We start from the raw sequence: 23759 nt of genomic DNA on the forward strand, positions 1-23759 counted from the left end.
CGGGCCGCGGCCAGGCCCGCCACGCGGGTCCCCGCTCCGGCGCGAGCACCGCCCACGGACAAAAGGCCGAGGCTGCGGGGACCCCACCCCCCAACCCCCGCGCGACCCCGAAGCCCCGGGAAGCGGGGAGCGAGCGGGCCGGCGGAGCACGCTTCCGCGCTCCTATTGGCTGGAGGGGACGCCCATCTGGAGCCTGAGGCCCGGCGATTGGCCGGAGGGGGCGGGGCTCGCGGAGCCCCGATGAATGGGGGAGCCGGAAGCAGGAAGTGAGTGTGCGATCGGAGCCGCTGCTGCAGGTGAGGCGCGGCGCCCGGGTTTCGGGTCACGAGGTGTCATCCTCGGGGCACAGGGCGAATCCGGACCGGGTGCAAGGCCATTCCCTTCCGAACCCCCACCCAGCTCCCCTTCGGAGGCCCCCGAGGCCCCGAGGCCGAGGCATGCCCCTGGCAGCAAAGGGTTAACGCCCCTCTCAGAACCTGGGCGACCGCGCTTTGGGGCGGAGCGTGGGGGACGGCGGGGGGTCTGAGACCCTGCCCGTGAGGGAGGGAGGACGGGGCGGAGCATGTCCTGGGTCGGGGCACCCCTGGGTCCCCACAGGCTGTGAGAGCTTCGTCAGCTTCTTGGTCTCGCCCAGCCCCAGCCTCCCTCGCTGTAGAAAGTGTGTTTTCTCCCAGCCCCGAACTTCATGGCTCTGAGCTCCCGCGCCGAGCCCGGGGAGAGAGCAGCAGGATGCAGGGCACGGATCGCGGGAGCACGGAGAGGGGGAAAGGAAAAGCATGAGCTGCCGTGGGTGCATTCCGTCCGGGTGACCTTATCTGATTTGCACACCCACCGGGTGAGGGTGGGGTTGCTATCGCAGAGGCGGAGGCCCAGAAAAGCGAAACAGTGGACTTGATTTTAGGAGTCTGGGACTGAGCCCGGATTGGAACCGGGCCTTCCAGCTGGTAGATTGGAACCGGGTCTTCCAGCTGGTAGCCCGGGACTCTGTCGGTGTGAACAAGGGGTGAGTGGAGCTGAAGAGCCTGCAGGAGAATTTTGAAGGCCAGGAGGTCAGAAGGAGGGGTAGCCAAGAGAAGGAGGAGGGCTGGGAGTCTAGAAACACAGGTCTCAGCTTCTGACCCTTCCCCTGTGTTACTCGGCACAGCTCCTAACCTCGCTGGGCCTCAGTTTCCCCATCTGTAAGACTAGGTAGTTGGGTTCAATATTCAAGGTTGAGGGGCCACAGGCCAAATATGGCCCACCCGTGTATGTTGTCATTTCCTTGGGTGAGCCACCTGACCTTCTCGGAGCCTCGGTTGGCATACCTGGTGAATGGGTGCAATGGCGTTTTCTTCCTCGTGGGCTTTTGGGAGGATCAGATGAAGTCATGAGAGGGGTGTGACGATGGCAATGGTTCTCAGCAGGACCCATGGCGGACACCCAGTACATCCTGCCCAATGACATCGGCGTGTCCAGCCTGGACTGCCGCGAGGCCTTCCGCCTGCTGTCGCCCACAGAGCGCCTCTACGCCCACCACCTGTCGCGCGCGGCCTGGTACGGAGGCCTGGCTGTGCTGCTGCAGACCTCCCCGGAGGCCCCCTACATCTACGCCCTGCTCAGCCGCCTCTTCCGCGCCCAGGACCCCGAGGAGCTGCGCCAGCACGCCCTGGCCGAGGGCCTCACCGAGGAGGAGTACCAGGTCAGTTCTTTCAGGCCAACCTGCATGTCTTTTTAAAAAATATATTTTATTGATTTTTTACAGCACATATGTCAAACACAAGGCCCGCGGGCCAAATCCAGCCCGCCAGGCCTTGCAATGTGGCCCGCACCGCGCTGTCATCACTGCACTCCGCTGTCAGTTTATGACATTGTCAGTTTATGACTGTTCAGTAAACCATTCGGCCCGCGATTTAGGCTGGATTTTAGATTTTGGCCCCTTCTCTGATTGAGTTCGACACCCCTATTTTACAGAGAGGAAGGGAGAGGGACAGAGAGCTAGAAACATTAATGAGAGAGAAACTTCCATCAGCTGCCTCCTGTGCTCCCCCTACCGGGGATGTGCCCGCAACCAAGGTACATGCCTTTGACCTGAATCGAACCTGGGACCTTTCAGTCCGCAGGCTGATGCTCTACCTACTGAGCCACACCGGTTTCGGCCCAACCTGCATTTCTTAAATGGTCTGTGGGTGTGAGAGACCAGGAAGGAGGGGTATAAAGGTCTTTCTTGCTCTTTGGATTAAGACCCAAATTTACAAATACTGGAGCCTCGGCCTTCTCATTTGCAAAATACGCCTGAGGGCAGTCTGTCCCTCTCAGCGTTGTGGTGGCCTGCCTCCAAGACAAAGTTTGGCTGCAGTGATTGTAGCAGGACTGTGGGAAAAGAAAACGGCTGGAGATGCAGAGATGGTCGAGCCGTGGTTGGCAGACTGCGGCTCGAGAGCCACAGGCGGCTCTTTGGCCCCTTGAGGGCGGCTCTTCCACAATATACCATGGCCTGGGCAAGTCTATGTTGAAGAAGTGGCATTAGAAGAAGTTTAAGTTTAAAAAATGTGGCTCTCCAAAGGAATTTCGTTGTCCTGCTGACATGTGGCTCTGTGGACTGAGGAGTTTGCCGACCGCTGTGGTAGAGGAATGAGGCCAGGCAGCACATCCGGTGTGTCTGTCCAGGTCCTTTACCGTGTGTGTGCCCCTGGGCAAAACATTCCTCCTGTTTCTGGTTTTTGTTTGTTTGTGGGTCGGTTGGCCAAGTAGCACACGGATGCATTGTTCATGTACTGCGGAGATCACTCCTTCTCAGTGCCTTTCCCAGAGGCGGCCCCTGAGGACAGCCGGGAGACGCCCACACGTGCATGTGTGCATGTCTCAGTTCCTTCTTTTCTCTTTTACATCAGTGAGATCAGGGTTCTTCCAGCCCTGCTTTTTTCACCAAACACTATGTCTTGGAAATTTTTCATGGGATACATATCAATACAAATCCACCTCATTCTTTTTTATTGGCTGCGAGGCATTCCCCAGCAGTGGACTCTGTCATCAATACCATCTTCTCTTTACTGCCGGGCTCTCATTGTTCCCGGTTCTGTAAACAGAACCACAAACAGCACCTCTGGGCTCTGGGTGAGGAGGGTCTGTTTCGAGGAGAGTTGCTGGGTCTGAGACGCCGCACATTGACCCCTGACGGGTGCTGGCAATCATCTTCTGAAAACGCTTCCCCAGGAACGCGGGCGCCTGTGGCCTGGTTCCTTCGTGCAAAACGAAGGGCTTGGATCGCTTATCTCCGAGCTGAGGCCCAGCCTGTTTCTTCTGTCTTTTTCAAACCCCTGTCTTCTTCCCAGCGCGAGGCCTTGGTTTCCTCTGCGAAAGAGCTAGAAGCAGGGGAAGTGCTTACACATGGAAAGCGCTGCTCACGGACCTCTGTCTCCAGTGGGATCCCTTTGCTCGTGAGAAGCAGGAACTCACCCCAGACTGACTTATAGGAACAAGGAAATCACGCCTTCTAGTTTCCGGCCCAGCATGTAAAGAGCTCCGAAGTCCCCCGTCTGTCCTGACGACAAGTTAAAAAGCTGGACAGACTGGAAATCTGCAGCTCTTCTTAGATGGCTGGGAGGAGTGCGGTCACAGGGCAGACTCTTTTTTTAAATACATTTTTATTAAAAATATTCCTCTCTGAAACCAATAAAAACATTTCTTAAGCAAAGCAGAAGCAAAACAAGAAAAACAAGTCAGACCTTTAAAACAAACAAAAAAGAAAAGGAACAGACGGAGACCTTATCGCGGGATCACAGAATGCTTTTCCTGCTCCCAGACCTGCTGCCACCTCCCGGAAGCCTCTTTACAGCAGGCGCTGCTTCCAGCCAGGACACCGTGCCTGCTATCAGAATGCTCTGACAGAGCATCCCAAAGGCAGGAAGCACGGTGGGGAGAGACAGAGCGAACATCAGAACCACAGTCAGAGACACCAGGCATGCTGGGCTCCTCACACCAGGGTTTCACCGGCTCTGGTCGCATGTTCAGGGCTCTGATGGTGAAGATAGGCCACGTGACAGGAAGCAGAGCAGTGCACACAGGCGGGAAAGCTGAGGAAGAGCCCTGGGCAGGCTCTGCCGAAGGCCGGAGACACTGTGACAGAAGTGAGGGATGCCTTTGAGGGGTTCATTGGGAGCCTGGGCCCTGCAGAGGAGAGAATCTCCGAGTTTGGGGATATCTCAACAGGAACCTCCAAAACGGAAAAGCAAAGAGGAACAGAGATGGGCGTGAGGGTGGGGGGTCAGGGACGCCCAGAAGAGGCATACCTGTGTGTAATGGGGACATCAGGAGGAACAGAAGAAAATCTGAAGCAGTGATGACTGAGAAATGTGCTGCCAGTGGGCCTGTTGTGCAGGAAATGTTAGAAGGAGTTCTTTAGAGAGAAGGAAAGGCTGTAAGGCCAGAAACTCATATCTACGTGGGTGATGTAGGGAGAGCACTGGAGAGGGACTAAGTGAAGGTAAAATAAAAGCCTGTGTGTTTTTTTTTTCTGATTCTTAATTGATCCAAGAGAGAGCAACTTGTTCAAAATCATGGCAACGGGGTGTTCAATCACACGTGTCTGTCTGTCTGTCTGTAAATCAAACATACGCATGTTACCTGTCGGTGAGATGAATGACAGCAGTGATACGAGGGAGGGAAGGCGGGAATTAGGATAAAAATTTCTATGATAAGGGACTGCCACTGCCCAGGAGAGCGCACAGTGTTCTTTGAAAGTGGACTTGGGTTTTGTAAATGTGTTTGGGGGGAAGGGAGATGTGAGGCCGGAGGAAGGGAGACTAGATTTGGGGCAGAAGCCACAAAGCAGCTGGCCCTACGGTGAATGCTTCCGGTGCCCGCTCGCTGCCGGCCAGGTGGGGGCAGAGGACCGGGTCTCCTGCACCAGGGGGCGGTGTTTCCATGGGCCTGGAGGGCGTGTGGGATGGCCGCGGTGGCTGAGCGGGCGCTGGGCAGGCGGGGACAAAGGTGGAGGAGCTGAGACCGGTGTGGAGGGACAGTGGGCGTGGGAAGATTGGTCTGTGAAGGTCTGTGGTATGTGGGGCTTCTCGGGATCTGGGTCCTGCCCCCAGATTTCCCAGCCTCACCCGCGCTGGTTCCACTGGGCGCTGCCATCTCTGTGCACTGGCCTGGTCAGGCCCCTCCCGGTGTCTGACGCCCCCTCCCCGCAGGCGTTCCTGGTCTATGCCGCGGGCGTCTACTCCAACATGGGCAACTACAAGTCCTTTGGCGACACCAAGTTTGTCCCCAACCTGCCCAAGGTGAGCCTCGGGGAGGGGGCTGGGGAAGGCCGGGGTTTCGGGGCCAGCGGGGTGGGCTTGGGGCCCTGAGCAGAGCACTGACCCTGTGACTGCCATCTGCATGACCGCCCCTTGGCCGTGCTGACCCAGGGGTGGGCTCTGGAAACCCTGGGGTGCTGGCAGAAATGAAGCTGTTGGCACGGGGAGTCCCTCCCTGGGGCTGGGGCTCGGGCCCGCCTGGGGCCGCGGCAGCTGTGGCACCAGGCTCCCGCCCCTCCTGTGCACACGCACTGCCTGGCGATCGTGTAGATGCAGCTTCTGACAGAAATGTCTGGGGCAGACACGTCTCGGGCACTGCCGGTGCTGCCGGGCCATCGGCCGCTGGAGGTCTCACGCGGTGGGATCAGAGCTTGGGCGGGGTGGGGGCTCCGGGGCAGGTGTGGACGGTGTGGCCAGGCCAGTGGCTCCTTCCCCGCAGGACAAGCTGGAGCGTGTGATCCTGGGGAGTCAGGCCGCCCAGCAGCACCCGGAGGCAGTGCGGGGCCTCTGGCAGACCTGCGGGGAGCTCATGTTCTCTCTGGAGCCGAGGCTGCGGCACCTTGGGCTGGGGAAGGAGGTAAGGTCCCTCCCGGGAGCGGAGGGCTTCCTTCAGGGCCGCCGGGTGTGTGCAGAGAGGTGGTGGCTCTGCCTGGCACTCATGAGGCAAAGCGCCTCCACCTCGGGCCTCAGTTTTGCCATCTGCAAAATGGATAGAATGCGTCCTGGCACCCTGGGATGCTGTGTGCAGACGGAGGGAAGGAGAGAGGAGCTGAGGGAGCTGGGGCGGGAAGGAGAGGAGGGGGTCAGGCTTCCCGGCTCTTGGGAGCTGCGTGGGGTGAGCATCCTGGCGCTGAGAGTTGGGCCCGCCTGCGAGAGGCTGGGCCAAGCTGCGGGAGCCGGAGATGGGCCTCTGTTTCCTCCGTTGTTGGATTCACAGTTTTCTTCCTGGGAAGAGATGGAGGGGGCAGGGTGGAGGCTGCTGGGGAGAGGCAGGAGGCTGGGCTGGAGAGGGTGCCAGGGAGATTGGCCAGCCGCCCCTGGGGTCCCCGCCCTCCGCACTCTCCCATCGCCCCTCCCCACAGGGCATCACCACCTATTTCTCCGGGGACTGCACCATGGAAGATGCCAAGCTGGCCCAAGACTTCCTGGACTCACAGGTCTGGGGAACTTGGGGTCATGGTTTGATGGGGCCCCTTCGCCACTGGCACTTACTCCTGGGACTCGGCTTGGGTTCTGGACGCCCCCACCCCACCCCTCTCCTCCCCAGGCTGAAGGGCTATGACAGCCTCCAGAACATCAGAGCTGCTGGGGGGTGACGGGTGGGGCTCACCCCCCAGCTCAGCAGCTCTGTGACCAGTTTCTTGGTCTGTGAAATGGGCCCTGCCTTGCGAGGCCCTGGGCTGGCTGCCATGCGGTGCTGGGCACCGTGGGTCAGCGCTTAGGAGCGTTAGTACTCAGTCTCCTGAGCAGTTTCCCGGCTCTCCCTGCTCCCAGCAGCCCGGCCAGGGCTCCACATCTCCTCTCCTCAGTGTGACTGGCTTTCCCCCCCCCCCAACCCCCACAGCCCCCCCTGGACTTCCTCTCCCTCACCCCCCACCCTGGTCTCTTCCAGAACCTCAGTGCCTACAACACCCGGCTCTTCAAGGCCGCTGACCAGGACGGGAAGCCCTGCTACGAGGTGCGCCTGGCTTCCGTGCTCGGCACAGGTGAGCTCCTCTCTGGCCCGTACGCGGGGGTCATGAGCTTCCGAATTCCCCGAAGGTCCCTCAGGAAAAGCCAAGTCCCTCCACTTTGTTATTCAGAGCTCTGATTACAAGTGAGGAAATCTTTCAGATTTATCTAAACCGAAAGGGGAGCCTGACTGGTCTGGCTCAGTGGATAGAGCGACAGCCTGCAGACCTGCAGACTGAGGGGTCCTGGGTTCGATTCCGGTCAAGGGCATGTGCCTTGGTTCCGGGCACATACCTAGTAGGAGGTGTGCAGGAGGCAGCTGATCAATGCTTCTCTCTCATCGATGTTTCTAACTCTATCCCTCTCTCTTCCTCTCTGTAAAAAAATCAATAAAACATATATATTTTTTTAAGTAAATAAACCAAAAGGGGACTTACAGACAGGGGTAATTAAGAAGCCCAGAGTATGAAGGCTTCAGGCACAGCTGGCTCCAGCTGCTCAGATATATATATATATATATATATATATATTTTTTTTTTTTTGTATAATCTGTAAGTATATTTTATTGATCATAGGCAACAAGTAACATACAACAGAGTATCAGTATTCCGTTGCTTCTGTAATGAATTACAAATTTAGTGGCATAAAACAACGTACATTTATTCTGTTGCAGTTCTGGAGGTCCGAGTCTAAAATAAGACTCCAGCTCCTTCCAGAGCCTCTGGGTGGGGTGGATGTGTTTCCTTACCTCTTTCAGCTTCTGGGGGCGGCGGCCTGCACTCCTTGGCTCAGGGCCCTTCCTCAGCCTCTCCACCTTCTTTCTTCGCTTCTCGTGTCTACCGCCCTTTTGTCTCCTTATAAGTTCCATTGTCATTACAGTTAGGCTGTGTTTTTAAAATACAATCTGCCACACTGGGTTTGAACCCTCCTTGGCCACTAGCTGGCCTGTGTGACCTTAGAAAACTTAATTAGCCTAAGGTTGCCTTAGTTTCCCCATCTGTAAAATGGAGATAATGATCCCCCCCTCCCCCGGATGGCTATGAGGCTTAAATGAGTAGCCACATGTAAAGCACTTAAAATATTTCATGTTACCTAATATGTCTCTCTCTATTTTTTTAATCCTCACCCGAGGATATTTTTTCATTGATTTTTTTTTTTTTTTTTGAGAGAGTGGAAGAGAGAGGGAAAGACAAAGAGAAATATCGATGAGGGAGAAACATATTGATTGGTTGCCTCCTGCACTAGCCCTGACCAGGGAGGAGCCTGCAACCGAGGTACATGCCCTTGATGAATTGAACCTGGGACCCTTCAATCCACAAGCCGACCTAGCCACTGAGCCACACTGGCTTGGGCCCTAGCATATCTGTTTTCGAAGATGGAAGTTGATGTTGATTTCTGTAGGCCGTGAGCAGCTGCGGGAAAGCTGAGAGTCCGTGTCAGGGTAAGGAGCCCGCGGGGTGCTCTGCACTCGCCTTTTCCCTGAGCGACGCCCCCTTCCCTCAGAGCCCGCTCTAGACCCCGAAATGACCTCCAAGCTGAAGAGCCACGAGTTCCGGGGGCGCCGTTTCCGGGTGACCCGGGGGGACTACGCGCCCATCCTGCACAAGGTGGTGGAGCAGCTGGAGAAGGCCAAGGTGGGCCTGGGGTGGAGGCAGCTCCGGGCGGCTCGGGGGGGGGGGGGGGGGGCGGGGGCCCGAGGCTGATCGGCCTCTTCGCGCCCCAGACGTACGCGGCCAACAGCCACCAGGAGCAGATGCTGGCCCAGTACGTGGAGAGCTTCACCCAGGGCTCCATCGAGGCCCACAAGCGGGGCTCCCGCTTCTGGATCCAGGACAAAGGCCCCATCGTGGAGAGGTGAGGGCCCAGCCGCCCCCCGCCCCCCGCCCCCCTGCCCTCCCTCCTGCCACCCCTCCTGCCCCCCGTCCTCCCTCCTGCCCCCCCTCCTGCCTACCCCTTCTACCCCCCCCCCGCCCCCCCGTCCCCCCTCCTGCCACCCTCCTCAGCTCTCCCTCCTGCCCCCCCTCCTGCCACCCTCCTCAGCTCTCCCTCCTGCCCCCCCTCCTGCCACCCTCCTCAGCTCTCCCTTCTCTCCCCCAGCTACATCGGGTTCATCGAGAGCTACCGAGACCCCTTCGGCTCCCGTGGAGAGTTCGAAGGTAACGTCTGGGCGGCGGGAGGCCAGCTGGAGACCCTCCCCCTGTGTCCTCTGAGGGGTCTCACCGCCCCTTGGCAGTAACGGTAACACTGACCCCTGCTGGCCGTGACGGTGCCCCATGTACAGGCCCCTTGCCTGTGCGGCTCATGGGGACACCTGTGTCCTGTGGGGATTTCTGTCCTCACCGCACAGAGGTGGGAGCTGGAGCACGGTCGGTGGGTGGCCGAACCCAGGTGCCTCGGCTCCGAGCCGCGTTGGTGCTGCCTCTGGTGTCTGGGCTGGACACAGGCTGTCTGCTCCGTGCCTGGCTTTGCTTCCTCGTCAGGTACCCCCACTCTGAGCACCAGTCACGCCCTCTGGGTGTCGGGGGGAGGGTGGTGTGTGCTCAGCACATGCCAGGCACATGGAAGTGCTGGGTGACTGTGAGCATAATGGAACCCAGGGCAGGCGGCAGGCCGCCTCGGCCCCGGTGCCCGCACGCTCCACCGGACCCACCTCTGCAAGGCAGGGCAGCCCGTCTCTGCCAGGCTCCTGGACATAGAGTCTGGAGCATCCAGCTGCCAAAAAGCCAGAGAGGGTAACTTGCGGGGGGAGAGGAAAGTCCCAGGAGCCAGCAGGGGGCTTAGACATGAGCCCATAGACCAGGCCCGGGGACAAGGTGGCGGGAGCAGGCAGCCAGGGCCCGAGGGGGTGACAGACGTGCACGCCACAGCTTCCTGCCGGGGCCTGGTCCGCCAGGGCTGTCTGAGGGCTGGACCCCACGGCCGCCTCTGCAGCCCCGAGCTCAGAGGCCTCCCATGTTTTACGGAACTCACTGTGTGATTAGGAAGGTCGCCCATGTTCATGGTCAGCAATTTTGAAACTACAGGAAAAAACTGTGATTGCACCCACGCCAAGGTTAACATTTGGAATACACTTTTTAAAAAAAATAATATATTTTATTGATATTTTACAGAGAGGAATAGAGAGGGACAGAGAGTTAGAAATATCGATGAGAGAGAATCATTGATCAGCTGCCTCCTGCACACACACCCCCCACACACACACCCAGTGGGGATGTGCCCGCAACCAAGGCACATGCCCTTGACCAGAATCGAACCTGGGACCCCTGAGTCTGCAGGCCGATGCTCTATCCACTGAGCCACACCGGTCAGGGCAAAAGCGCCTTTTTTTGCTCCTCAGTCCCTTCCACGGGGAATCCGATCTCCCCACCTCCCCCCATGCACTCCCACAAACACCTTTAGGATTCGGCTCAGCTGTTCCCCAGCGAAGCCCTTCTCCCCGTTCCAGCCGCCCCAGGCAGGTCCTGCCTCCCCAGTGGCAGCACAGGGTTGGGGCGCGCAGCGGACGGTGCTCCGTGCTGAAGGCCAGCGAGGGGAGGGGGGAGGGGGGAGGGGGAGGGCCCCCCAACCCTGCCCTCCCTCCCCCCTCCTCCCGCAGGCTTCGTGGCCATGGTGAACAAGGCCATGAGCGCCAAGTTCGAGCGGCTGGTGGCCAGTGCGGAGCAGCTGCTGAAGGAGCTGCCCTGGCCCCCCGCCTTCGAGAAGGACAAGTTCCTGACCCCGGACTTCACCTCCCTGGACGTCCTCACCTTCGCGGGCTCCGGCATTCCCGCCGGCATCAACATCCCCAACTGTGAGCCTCCGTCCAGAGCCTCCCCCCCCCCCTCCTCCTCCTCCTCCACACGCGCCCGGCACTACTGCCCCCTCCGTTCACACCCAGCCTGCTGCCCTGGTCCGATGCCCCGCCTGTGACCCGCCCCCGTGCCCTCCTCCCCGGACCCCCCCGCCCCTGCAGACGATGACCTGCGGCAGACGGAAGGCTTTAAGAACGTGTCGCTGGGGAACGTGCTGGCTGTGGCCTACGCCACGCAGCGGGAGAAGCTCACCTTCCTGGAGGAGGAGGACAAGGTGGGCGCTGGCCGCGGGAGGCAGGCCCTGGCGCAGGGTCCGGGGACGAGCCGCCTCTCAGCCGGTGACCCGGGACTTCAGGTCAAAGGGAGCAGCCCTTCCCCCTGGGCCGCGGCGGAGGAGCTGGGCCCTGCGGTGTCTGCCGTGGAGCCGAGGTGTCACGGCCCGTCACCACGCGTGCACCGCACCGGCCCTCGGCGTGGCGGGCAGCGTGGCCGTGGCTGGGCCGTGCGTGTCCGCCGTGGAGCCCGAGGTGGCGTGGCCGTGGCAGGCTGCGTGCCGTGGCGGGACGTGGACGGTGTGGCTCTGTTGTCTCGGCAGGACCTGTACATCCGCTGGAAGGGGCCCTCCTTCGACGTGCAGGTGGGTCTGCACGAGCTGCTGGGCCACGGCAGCGGCAAGCTCTTCGTGCAGGTGAGGACGCGCCGGAGGCCCTGGCTCCGGCCCGCAGCCCCCCGCCCTCATCGGCCCTTCTCGGGGGCGAGGCTGCCCCAGGATTGGCCCCCAGGGGCTTTGGGGCAGGTGGCGAACAGGCCCCCTAAGCAGCCAAGTCCCTATGTCACCCTCCCCCGAGATGTCCCAGAAGCTCCGAGGGCTGAATGGGACCCGCAGGACAGTCCAGCTGGGGTGCCCCCAGGGTCTCCCCCGAGGAGGAATGGCCGGGCTCCAGCCAGGGAAGCCGCCCTGAGGGTGGGACTCGGCCACCCCGGGGACAGTCTGACGCTCTGGTCCCGAGGCTGTGGCGCCGTCTGTCTGTAGGGCCGTTCCTGGAGCTTGTCCCCTCCGGGTATGGCAGCGAGCCTCTCCCACAGCGGCCCTCCCCGCCAGCTGCGCAGAGTGGCTGCAGCCCGAGACACCCACTCGGGGAACGTGAAAAAGACAGGCTTTCTCGCAGGCTGAGAGACGCCATTGTGACCGCCCAGCACAGAGCTGCGGGGATGAGAGCTGAGGGGGTGGGGAGAGCATTGAGAGTGTGAGCTCCAGGGCGGCCTTGCTCCCTGTGGGTGGGGCTGCCCACCGAGTGGGGAAGGAAGGACCAGAGCTGGGCTTGGGATCCGGGCCTGGACGTCAGGAGGATTCGAGGAGCAGCTGGTGGGAGCAGCCGTCTGGCGTCAGGCCTCGTCTGGGCCTTGAAGTCACAGGGAAGCCGGGACGAGCGTGGAAAAGTGTGTTCGCGTCGCTGAGCCTCAGTTGACATGTCTGTAAAACAGGGTTCCCAACCCCTACTCTCTGGGCTGTTGTGAGGGATCACAGCAAAGCCCTGGGCTTTCCTGGCACACGGAGGCCCTTAGCAAATGTGTTCTTAGTAAGAACACGTTATTATTATTTAATACATTTTATTGATTTTTTTTACAGAGAGGAAGGGAGAGGGATAGAGAGTTAGAAACATCGATGAGAGAGAAACATCGATCAGCTGCCTCCTGCACACCCCCCACTGGTATGTGCCCTTGACCGAAATCGAACCTGGGACCCTTGAGTCCGCAGGCCGATGCATTATTAAGAGGCAGTGAGCACAGGGTTGTGTGCTCTGGTTGTTCGGGGGTCTTGGTTTCTGAGCCTCAGTGTCCTGCCCTGTGCAGTGGGGTGACAGCAGACCCTCCGGAGGGTAGTTGTGAGGACTGAAGGGAAGCTGTGTGAAAGGTGCTGAGCACACGGACAGGATGGTGAGGGCGATGCTTGTTTGAGGTCGAAGAGCAGGAGCCGGGCTCTGCCAGCCCGGGGAGCGGGCGGGAGCCGGAGGGAGGAGCCGCGGGCCCCTGGCCCACCCACTGGGACCGCTCTGGTGGGGTCCGGGGAACTGGGGCCCTCAGCTCGCCCCCCCTGCCTGGGGGCAGGGGCCGTGTTCTCCTGCCTCCCGGGGCTCAGAGCGCAGCGGGGGTCCCAGGACTCAGGTTCGGAGGCAGCAAAGTGTCGATGGACCTGCTGCTCCTGCTGTCCGCCCCCGGTCCCCTGCTGTTCGCCCCCGATGCCCCGCTGTCCGCCCCCGGTCCCCTGCTGTCCGCCCCCGGTCCCCTGCTGTCCGCCCCCGGTCCCCTGCTGTCCGCCCCCGGTGCCCTGCTGTCCGCCCCCGGTCCCCTGCTGTCCGCCCCCGGTCCCCTGCTGTCCGCCCCCGGTCCCCTGCTGTCCGCCCCCGGTGCCCTGCTGTCCGCCCCCGGTCCCCTGCTGTCCGCCCCCGGTCCCCTGCTGTCCGCCCCCGGTCCCGTGCTGTCCGCCCCTGGTCCCCTGCTGTCCGCCCCCGGTGCCCGGCCGTCTTTCTGAGCCACTTATCAGGCTCTCGGAGCCGCGGCCCGAAGACCCGGACCCGGGCACGGGCACCTTTTCCCGCCCGCCCCCTGCCAGTGACCCTTCTCCCGCAGGACGAGAAAGGAGCATTCAACTTCGACCAGAAGACGGTGATCAACCCGGAGACCGGGGAGCAGGTGAGGGTGGCCTGGCGGAGCCCCGGGGTGCCGGGAGGGAGGGTGGGCCCAGCGGGGTGGCGGCCGTCCTCACACCTGCTCCCCGGGCCCCCCTCCCAGATCCAGAGCTGGTACCGCAGCGGGGAGACCTGGGACAGCAAGTTCAGCACCATCGCCTCCAGCTACGAAGAGTGCCGGGCGGAGAGCGTGGGCCTCTACCTCTGCCTCCACCCCCAAGTGCTGGAGTAGGTGGGGGCGGCCGGCAGGGAGGGCAGGGCCCGGGCAGCCTCGGACCCCTGACACCTCCCTCCGTCCCCAGGATCTTCGGCTTCGAGGGGGCGGACGCGGAGGACGTGATCTACGTGAACTGGCTCAACATGGTGCGGGCGGGGCTGCTGGCGCTGGAGTTCTACACCCCCGAGGCCTCCAGCTGGCGGCAGGTGGGCCCGGGCCCTCAGGAGGGGGCGCCTGGCCTGGGTGCAGGGCTCGGGCCGTCTCAGACTCCGCTGCCTGTGGGGACAGGTCCCGTCGGTGCCGTGGGAAATGGGAGTGACGAGCTCCCTGCCCGCCTTCGAGGGAAATGGAATGACGGTTTTACTGCGACCCCCCAGCGGGTGGCTAGCTCAGGGCTCACTCTGTGCCAGGCCCCGCACTGAGCACTTGGCAGGAATCCACTCATGTGTCCCTAGTGCCAGCCCCGGGAGGGCGGTGCTGCTATTACTAACATTTTTTTTTTTTTAAAGTCAATCTTTATCTTTTCTCTCTTTTTTTTTTTTTTTTTTATAATATATTTTATTGATTTTGTACAGAGAGGAAGGGAGAGAGATAGAGAGTTAGAAACATCGATGAGAGAGAGTCATCGACCAGCTGCCTCTTGCACGCCCCTTACTGGGGATGTGCCCGCAACCACGGTACATGCCCTTGACCGGAATCGAACCCAGGTCCCTTCAGTCCCCAAGCTGACGCTCTTTCCATTGAGCCAAACTGGTCTCGGCTATTACTGACATTTTAGAGATGAGGCAATCGAGGCCCAAAGAGAGTAAGTGACTTGCTGCTGAGTAGCAGAGCCAGGACTCACACCCAAGCATCTGCCTCCAGAGCCGTCAGGCTGGGCCGCTCGGTTACGAGATGTCCTTTGGAGACAGGGTAAGCAGTAGAACGTTTTAAAAAGTCAAATAAGTATGCTTTCAGGAGGCACTAGTATATCAGCAGAAGGGTACACATGGTAGAGTCCGGAAACAGGTCTGAGTGCGTCCTGGCTCTCCCTCAGCAGCCGTGTGACCCTGAGCAAGTCACGCTCCCTCTCCGGGCCTCTGTTTTGTCACCTGTGAACTGGGACTAATGATGCCCTCTCTGTCCCTCTGTTGACTGCAAACAAGGTTGTGGAGGGGAAAGTGCTTGGGGTCCGAGAGGGGAGGCTGCCTGAGGATAACGGCTCTCACAGGGGCCAGTGTGGAGCAACAGAGGGCATGCTGGTGGCCAGGGGTGCCCAGGTCCTGCCTGCAAATGGCCTCCGTGTCCCCCAGGGCAGCCTGCCCTCCCTTATGAGCCAAGGAAGGAGGGGGCACCTGAGGGAGAAGGAATGGGCAGAAAAGGAGAGAATACAGTAAGGATAACTGACAGTGGGCAAGGATTATATATCCGGTCTTGGATCAAACACTTAGTAGATCTTACCTAAGGGCTACGATGACCCCTTCTTTCTCCCTGGCCCCCGCAGGCCCACATGCAGGCCCGGTTTGTGATCCTGAGGGTCTTGCTGGAGGCCGGCGAGGGACTCGTCACCATCACTCCCACCACAGGCTCCGATGGGCGCCCGGACGCCCGGGTCCGCCTCGACCGCGGCAAGATCCGGTCGGTGGGCAAGCCCGCCCTGGAGCGGTTCCTGCGGAGATTGCAGGTGAGCGGCTCTGGCCTCGAAGCCCCTCGGGCTCACCCTCCTTCCCCACCGTGACTGCCACCCGCCCCCCGACTGATCAGTGCGACGCTGGAGGACGGCCTGCGGGTTGCCTGTGTGGAGGCACGGTCACCCGGCCTGCAGACCATCACGTCTCCTGGATGTTCATCAGGCAGGGCTGCCCAGCAAAGAGGTTTCCTTGTGTCTGTTTACTGGGATAAGTTGAATGCCCTACAGCGGTGTGAGCTAGGGCTGCACGCATGAACACAGTGAATCTCAGGCATAGCTTGAGCAGAAAAAGCAAATCACGGTAAAATGTACACACTGTATGGTTGAGCGGAAAGCAAGGGAATAAAAGCCCAGAACTGAGGGCTGTTTCTCCAGCCCGGAGGCCATAGGGTCAGTCACGGAAAGGCAGTCGGACTCACACTTTAGCTGGTGGCGGCTGTATGGTGTCGTGTTCTTTATAACGTGTGTGTTAGGTATTTGAAGAGGCGCTCACTGTATGCTAAGCACTTAGTCTGCCTTTCTGTCCCCTTCAGCAGGCAGCACTCGGAGCATATGTGGTGCAGGGCTGGGCCCCATCAGCTGTGGCCCCGGCAGAGCCCTGTGGGTGCGGGGCGGGCGCCCATCGGGCACTGATGCCTCCCGCCTCCCCGCAGGTTCTGAAGTCCACGGGGGACGTGTCCGGAGGCCGGGCCCTGTACGAGGGGTACGCGGCGGTCACCGACGCTCCGCCCGAGTGCTTCCTCACCCTCAGGGACACGGTGCTGCTCCGCAAGGAGTCCCGGAAGCTCATCGTCCAGCCCAACACCCGCCTCGAAGGTAACGGCCTCCTGGGCCTCCTCTGGTGGGGGCCACGCGGCCCTAGGGGAGCACAGAGGGGCCACGCGGCCCTAGGGGAGCACCTAGGGGTGCGTGGCCAGGGGCTCAGGGAGGGCTCTCTGGGGTCACTTCTGCCCGTCTCCCTGCCATAATCCTCCTCATGCCAGACCTCAGGCCAAAACCTCGCAAAACCTCGGCATCTACCATCACCCCCAACACTACCACTGTCCGTGGTCCCGCTGATTATAAGATGGCCGCAGAGGGTTTGAGAAAGGCCAGCAGAGCCAGGGCTAGTGGGACATACAGAGCCCAGGGGGGCCAGGCATGGTACCAGAGAGTCAGACCTCGCCCTGACCTGAGTCACACCGGGCGGTGAGTGGGGACCCGGCAGGCCGAGTGGAACCCAGGGGGCGATGGGACACAGCAGAGCCAGGACAGAGATCCCTGTACCTTCTCAAGTGATGATCCCATTCCCAGGAGCCCTGGCCCTGTGTGCATTCACTTGGATCTTTTGAATTCAAAGCCCTTGGGGATCCCAGCACCTGCTGGTTCACCTTCCCTCACCCCTTGACGTGTCTACCCTGACATCTGGCTCACGAGGCACTGATGAGGTTACGGCAGGAGCTTCGGAATTGCTCTGTGACCTTGTCTTAGCACCTGGCAGCTCTGCACTTGGGTGTCTTTATTCAGAAAGCCAGGCTTGATGTGTGCTTGCGTTAGAGTGAGCCTGAATTAAGTACTTCCTTCAAGTTCTAAGTGCTCTCTATGGACCAACCCTTTAAATCCTCACAATAATCCACGTGTGTCAAACACAAGGCCCGCGGGCCAAATCCAGCCCGCCAGGCCTTGCAATGTGGCCCGCACCGCGCTGTCATCACTGCACTCCGCTGTCAGTTTATGACATTGTCAGTTTATGACTGTTCAGTAAACCATTCGGCCCGCGATTTAGGCTGGATTTTAGATTTTGGCCCCTTCTCTGATTGAGTTCGACACCCCTACTGAATAATCCAATGAGGTAGATATTTTTATTACCCCATTTTACAGATAAGGCAATTAAGGCACAGAGAGTAAATTACTCAAGGGCTTATAGCTCTCTATTGGAAGAGCCGGGAGTCAATATAGACGCGTTTTCTCTTCACATCCTGGGCGGTAGTGAGGATTGAAGTCAGTAATTCCCTCCTCCTGCTGAGGAAGAAGCATTTAAGAGGCTGATCCTAAACTCTTTCCACTCCAGAGGCTCCATGGCCCTTTGCCGACCTCAGCGACCCTCTTGCCTGGTTCACTGCCCTCCGGGCACATGGGTCTTTCCATCCCTCCAACCCCCTGAGCTTGCTCTGCTCCTCTAACTCTTTTTTTTTTTTTTTTTAATATATTTTATTGATTTTGTACAGAGAGGAAGTGAGAGAGATAGAGAGTTAGAAACATCGATGAGAGAGAGTCATTGATCAGCTGCCTCTTGCACATCCCCACCGGGGATATGCCCGCAACCAAGGTACATGCTCTTGACCGGAATCAAACCCGGGTCCCCCCTTCAGTCCCCAAGCCGACGCTCTATCCATTGAGCCAAACCGGTCTCAGCTGCTCCTCTAACTCTTGCACTCGCTGTTCCTTCTGCGTGGCCAGTCCTCTCCCAGGCTTCTGGCTGGCTGGCTCTTGTCATCTGGGGCTCTGTCTAATGGCATCTCCCGGGAGAGGCTGTCTCTGACCCCTCCATCTAAAGCAACCCCTTTCGTCCCTCTTGGCTTTCTCTTCTTCATGCTCCCGTCACTCTGCCATCTTCCTGTCTGCCGCGTCTCCATGACGCGGAAGCAGCGGGTCCCCTGCACCCAGAACGGGGCCTGGCACACTGGAGCTGCTCAGTGCCTGGCAAATAAGCGAATGAATGAATGAATGAATGACGAATATGAATCATACGAGGCCTACATTAAGTGCTCGTTACATGGACAATATCGTCATCACTTTGATTGTTCTGCCCTGCAAGGGCCATTGGGGATCAAGAGGTGAATGGGACCCAGGACCTCGCCTTAAGTAGCTCACAGCCCATTAGGGAAGCCTGCGTGAGTGCCCAGGAGGCGCAGACAGTGGTTTGAACAGGTGGAGACAAGATCAAGTTCACCTTCAGGGGAGTCAGGGAAGGTTCTGGGGAGGAAGGGGTGATTACAGGAGGCCGAAGGCCAGGTTGGATTTTCTTTTTCTTTTTTCTTTTTTTTTTGTTTGGATTTTCAAAGGTAGTGTTGGTAGTGATGATGCTAGCTAACTTCCTAGGACTTTTATTTATTTATTTTTATTTTTATTTTTTTAAAATATATTTTATTGATTTTTTACAGAGAGGAAGGGAGAGAGATAGAGAGCTAGAAACGTCGATGAGAGAGAGTCATTGATCAGCTGCCTCTTGCACACCCCCCCACCGGGGATATGCCCGCAACCAAGGTACATGCTCTTTTTTTTATTATTATTTATTTATTTATTTTTTATTTTTTATTATTATTTAACACTTTTATATTTTTTTTTGTCATTTTTATTTTTATTTATTTATTTATTTTTAAGTTTTTATTTTTCATATTATTACAAATGTTCCTCCCCCCCCCCACCATTGCTCTCCTCCACCAGGTTCCCACCCCACCCTCTGCCCTTTCCCCTCTCCCCATTGTCCTCATCCATAGGTGCACAGTTTATGTTGAGTCTCTTCCCACGCCCTCCTCTCCCCTTTTCCCCAAGAATCGTCAGTTCACTCCCCTTCCATACCTCTGATTCTATTATATTCAACAGTTAATATTGTTCATCAGATTTTTTTAATTTCCTTGGTTTTTAGATTCACTTGTTGATAATTACGTATTTGTTGTTCATAATTTTTATCTTTGTTTACTTTCTCTTCTGAAAGAACCCCCTTTAGCAATTCATATAATTCTGGTTTGGTGGTGATGAACTCCTTTAGCTTTTTTTTATTAGTGAAGCTCTTTATCTGGCCTTCGATTCTGAGTGATAGCTTTGCTGGGTAGCTTATTTTTGGCTGTAGGTTCTTGCTATTCATCACCTTGAATATTTCTTGCCATTCCCTTCTGGCCTGCATGGTTTCTGTTGAGAAGTCAGCTGACAATCGTATAGGTGCTCCTTTATAAGTTACTACCTTCTTTGCTCTTGCTTCTTTTAATATTCTCTCTTTATCTTTTGCTCTTGGAATTTTAATAATGATGTGTCTCGGTGTGGTCCTCTTTGGATTCCTTTTGTTTGGAGTTCTGTGCGCTTCCTGGACTTGTAAGTCAAATTCTTTCACCAGGTGGGGGAAGTTTTCTGTCACTATTTCTTTCAGTATGTTTTCGATATCTTGCTCTCTCTCATCTTCTGGAACCCCCATAATTCTGATGTTGGTTCGCTTGAAGTTGTCCCAGAGGTTTCTTACATTATCTTCAATTTTCTGGATTCTCTTGCCTTCTAGCTTCTGTGGAGGAGTGTCTTCTGGCTCTTTATGTTCCAAATCTTTGACTTGATTCTTGCGATCTTCCCTTCTGTTTTTAGGACTCTGTAGAATATTTTTTATTTCAGACAATGTATTCTTTATTTCTTGTTGATCCCTTATCATTTCTTGTTGACTCCTTATTAATTCTAGTTGATCTCTTTTCATATCCTCATAGGCCTTATCCATCTTTTCTAGGAAATTCTTGAAAAACCTTATAAGCGTAGATTTGAACTCTATATCCAGACGCTTTTTGTCCTCCATTTCTTTCGTTTGTGATCTATTTTGTTGTCGCATTTCGCAGTTACAGATGGGATGGGATTTCAGGGTGGAGCCTGCAGCTTTGGCTTCCGTCAGCCCCGCCCTATGCGGGTCCTTCAGTGCTCGCTGCCGGCGCCTCTGAGAGAAAGGTGCCCTCGATTTTCGCCTGCTGCCAAACAGTCTATGCTCTCCCCCAATGAGCCCGGTATTGGGGTTCAGTTCAGTTGGAAGTGGAGTTGGAGGTGGCGTTCATAGCAGTCTGGAGCCCCAGTCTCCTTCCCGTCAGGGCAATCCCGCGGCACAGCCGACCGTCCCTTCTCTGGGGGCAGTGTGCGCGCCTCCGGGACCTCCTTTCTCCGCTACCCCGGGTTCCGCCTTACAGCCCAGCTCCCTGTGGATGAGCCTGGGTCCCCGGGGTCTGGCCCAGAACTGGGGTTCAGAGCAGTCAGGGGCCCAGCACAGTCGGAGTTTTATCTCCTTTCCGCTAGGGAACGCCCGCCAGGCACTCGGCCTCCCTCCTCTCCGGCTCCGTCCTCTCCGCGCGCGCCGTGTGTCTCCATACCTTAGGCTTTTACAGCTCCTCCGTGCTTCCTTCTGGTTTTCTCCTTGCTTCTTGTTGTAGGATTTCCAGTCAGTCGACTTTCCTGTAGTTCTGGGTAATGTCCATTTTATATTTTAGTTGTATTTTATTAAAATTGTTGTGTGCGGCTGCGGCTAGTTGCCTACCCAAGCAGCCATCTTGGATTTCTCCCAAGGTACATGCTCTTGACCGGAATCGAACCCGGGTCCCCCCTTCAGTCCCCAAGCCGACGCTCTATCCATTGAGCCAAACCGGTCTCAGCTGCTCCTCTAACTCTTGCACTCGCTGTTCCTTCTGCGTGGCCAGTCCTCTCCCAGGCCTCTGGCTGACTGGCTCTTGTCATCTGGGGCTCTGTCTAATGGCATCTCCCGGGAGAGGCTGTCTCTGACCCCTCCATCTAAAGCAGGGGTCCTCAAACTTTTTAAAGTGGGGGCCAGATCACAGTCCCTCAGAGAGCTGGAGGGCCGGACTATATGAACTACTAATTCCTACTGTAACACCTCGGCTGCGCTCACTGCCCAAAAAACCTGGCGGGCCGGATCAGACTCCCCTGGGGGCTGCATGTGGCCCGCGGGCCGTAGTTTGAAGACCCCTGATCTAAAGCAACCCCTTTCGTCCCTCTTGGCTTTCTCTTCTTCATGCTCCCGTCACTCTGCCATCTTCCTGTCTGCCTCGTCTCCATGACGCGGAAGCAGCGTGTCCCCTGCACCCAGCACGGGGCCTGGCACACTGGAGCTGCTCAGTGCCTGGCAAATAAGCGAATGAATGAATGAATGAATGACGAATATGAATCATACGAGGCCTACATTAAGTGCTCGTTACATGGACAATATCGTCATCACTTTGATTGTTCTGCCCTGCAAGGGCCTTTGGGGATCAAGAGGTGAATGGGACCCAGGACCTCGCCTTAAGTAGCTCACAGCCCATTAGGGAAGCCTGCGTGAGTGCCCAGGAGGCGCAGACAGTGGTTTGAACAGGTGGAGACAAGATCAAGTTCACCTTCAGGGGAGTCAGGGAAGATTCTGGGGAGGAAGTGGTGATTACAGGAGGCCGAAGGCCAGGTTGGATTTTCTTTTTGTTTATTTTTTAGTTTTTTGTTTAGATTTTCAAAGGTAGTGTTGGTAGTGATGATGCTAGCTAACTTCCTAGGACTTTTATTTATTTATTATTATTTTAAAAAATATATATTTTATTGATTTTTTACAGAGAGGAAGGGAGAGAGATAGAGAGCTAGAAACGTCGATGAGAGAGAAACATCGACCAGCTGCCTCTTGCACACCCCCTACCGGGGATGTGCCCGCAACCAATGTACATGCCCTTGACCGGAATCGAACCTGGGACCTTTCAGTCCGCAGACTGACGCTTTACCACTGAGCCAAACCAGTTTCGGCCTTCCTAGGACTTTTATATGCCAGGCCCTGGGTAAAAACTTCCCATGGATTAAGTCCCCACTTTTCAGCTGGAAACTGAGACACAGAGGGACTGTATGTGCCTGAGGTCACTCAACTAGTGGTGGCAGAACCAGAATTTGAACTTGGGCCATTTGCACCCAGAGCCTGTGCTCTTAGCTCTGTGCAGGGCACATTGCCACAGAGCACAAGGCACTGTGGGGGAGTGTGTTCGGGGGAACTGCCTCCCTTAACAGATGAGTAAGTAGGTCAGAGATAACGCTGCTGGTGGTAGCTGGCACTTGTGGACCACTCACTTGATGCATTATTATATGTAATCACTACAGCTCCTTGAGGGACAAGGCACTGTGCTCACCCCCACTTCACAGATGAGGAAACTGAGGCTTAGAGGTTGAGAAGCTTGTCTGAGGTCCCACAGTGGGCAGAGGTTAAGCAGTTGCTGGACTGTAAGCTCCTGGAGGCCAAGGACAGTGTCTGTTTATCCTGGCACGGCACCTGGCACCCATCTTTTATTAATTGAATGGATGAATACAGCAGTTCGTTAAGTCCTCGCCCTCTAATATTTCCTTCCTCGTAGGATTATTGTAAGGATGAATAGATAATAAACCTAAAACACTGGGCACAGTTTTTGGCACACGGCAGGAGCTCAGGAAGAACTAGCCACTGATGATGATGAAGATGATGATGATGATGACGATGGTGGTGATGACAATTCTGCTTCCCTATTAAGACTTTCTCTGCTGCTGTTTTCTCTCCATCTCCTCCCCAGGCTCAGAAGTGCAGCTTCTTGAGTACGAGGCCTCGGCTGCTGGTCTCATCCGGTCCTTCTCCGAGCGCTTCCCTGAGGATGGGCCCGAGTTGGAGGAGGTCCTCACGCAGCTGGCCACCGCTGATGCCCGCTTCTGGAAGGCTCCATCTGGCCAGGCGTAACGCAGATTATCTGTGCAGCCCCTCCCCCGCGCCATCCAACCAAGGTTGCAGGTGGCCCCTTTTTTAGGTGCGCATCCGGGGGCCAAGGGAGGGGCCGGAGCTCAGGCCTGGTGCTACCTCAGCTGAGGGTGGTGACATTAACCCCTTCCGTGCATCAGCACTTTCCACTTTACCAACTACTTCCCTGTGTTAATCTCGTTTGATCTGTGCTGCCCTCTGTGGGCCGGGCGAGGCCGGCAGGGCGCCTTGTCCTGTTTCCCACACGAGGAAACGGAAGTTCTGAGAAGTGACCCATCTAGAGCCTGCAGGACTCAAAACCTCTCCCTGTCCAGTGCTCTTCATGTATTACTTTTATAACCAGAAAAATAAATATTAGAAATAAATAAACACTGTGGTCTGAGCCAATTGCTCCTTGTCTCTGCTTCACTTTTCTTCTGCTCCTCGCAGGGTAGTGGGTCCAGGGCTGGGGAGGGGGCAGGAGGGTCATGTTCAGGCTTCCATCTCCTGAGGATATGTGCACGCAGTGACAGCATTGTACATAGCACCATTTCTGCAGTCCTCTTTTGTGGCATTTCTTGTATTTTGAAATATTCTGGGAGTCTAAAAACTAGAAACCTGCAACTTCAGTCAGAATCTCAGGCTTTAATCTCTTGAGCCTTTTGTTTTGTTTTCTGAGCCTGGATCTTGAGAAGAAAGGACGTGGCCCTTTTCAGCTTGAAGGGACCGGTTACTTTTGCTCAGAATCACTGGAAGGACTTCCCTCCAGGCTGGAAGCCATAGCGCCTGCCGCTCAGCCAGGGGTGACAGGGCCCAGATGTCCTGGCTGGGAAGGAGAAGAGAGAGATAAACCCTATGAGCCGGGAAGGAGCAGAGAGAGAAACCCTATGAGCCGGGAAGGAGCAGAGAGAGAAACCCTATGAGCTGGGGAGAAGCAGAGAGAGAAACCCTATGAGCCAGGAAGGAGCAGAGGGAGATCCTATGAGCCGGGAAGG

General features: G+C 57.1%; 1 protein-coding gene and 1 long non-coding RNA gene across 6 annotated transcripts; both read left to right on the forward strand.

The window, feature by feature from the left end:
• The first annotated feature begins 144 nt into the window (after positions 1–144).
• DPP3 (dipeptidyl peptidase 3) lies at positions 145–23176 on the forward strand. 5 transcript variants are annotated; one of them, XM_084893539.1, is made up of 18 exons: positions 145–296; positions 1404–1678; positions 5172–5261; positions 5719–5856; positions 6362–6436; positions 6892–6985; positions 8454–8584; positions 8674–8804; positions 9048–9106; positions 10546–10740; positions 10903–11015; positions 11337–11429; positions 13373–13435; positions 13535–13659; positions 13734–13854; positions 15132–15311; positions 15971–16133; positions 22607–23176. In XM_084893539.1, exons 1-18 carry the CDS (start codon positions 245–247, stop codon positions 22765–22767), a joined length of 2259 nt encoding a protein of 752 aa, XP_084749665.1. In that variant the 5' UTR covers positions 145–244; the 3' UTR covers positions 22768–23176. The 5 variants fall into 5 exon arrangements, with proteins under 5 accessions (XP_084749665.1, XP_084749664.1, XP_084749666.1 ...); XM_084893538.1 differs by having other exon boundaries at positions 163–296; positions 1401–1678; XM_084893540.1 differs by lacking the exon at positions 145–296 and adding an exon at positions 526–658 and having other exon boundaries at positions 1401–1678.
• Positions 16199–22600, forward strand: LOC311627213. Its single transcript, XR_014795861.1, has 3 exons — positions 16199–16937; positions 17149–18563; positions 20604–22600. It is a non-coding gene; the product is annotated as an uncharacterized lncRNA (long non-coding RNA).
• Positions 23177–23759: the final 583 nt, after the last annotated feature.

Source organism: Pipistrellus hanaki (assembly GCF_964339955.1).
Source record: "Pipistrellus hanaki genome assembly, chromosome: 9".
NCBI lineage: Eukaryota > Metazoa > Chordata > Mammalia > Chiroptera > Vespertilionidae > Pipistrellus > Pipistrellus hanaki.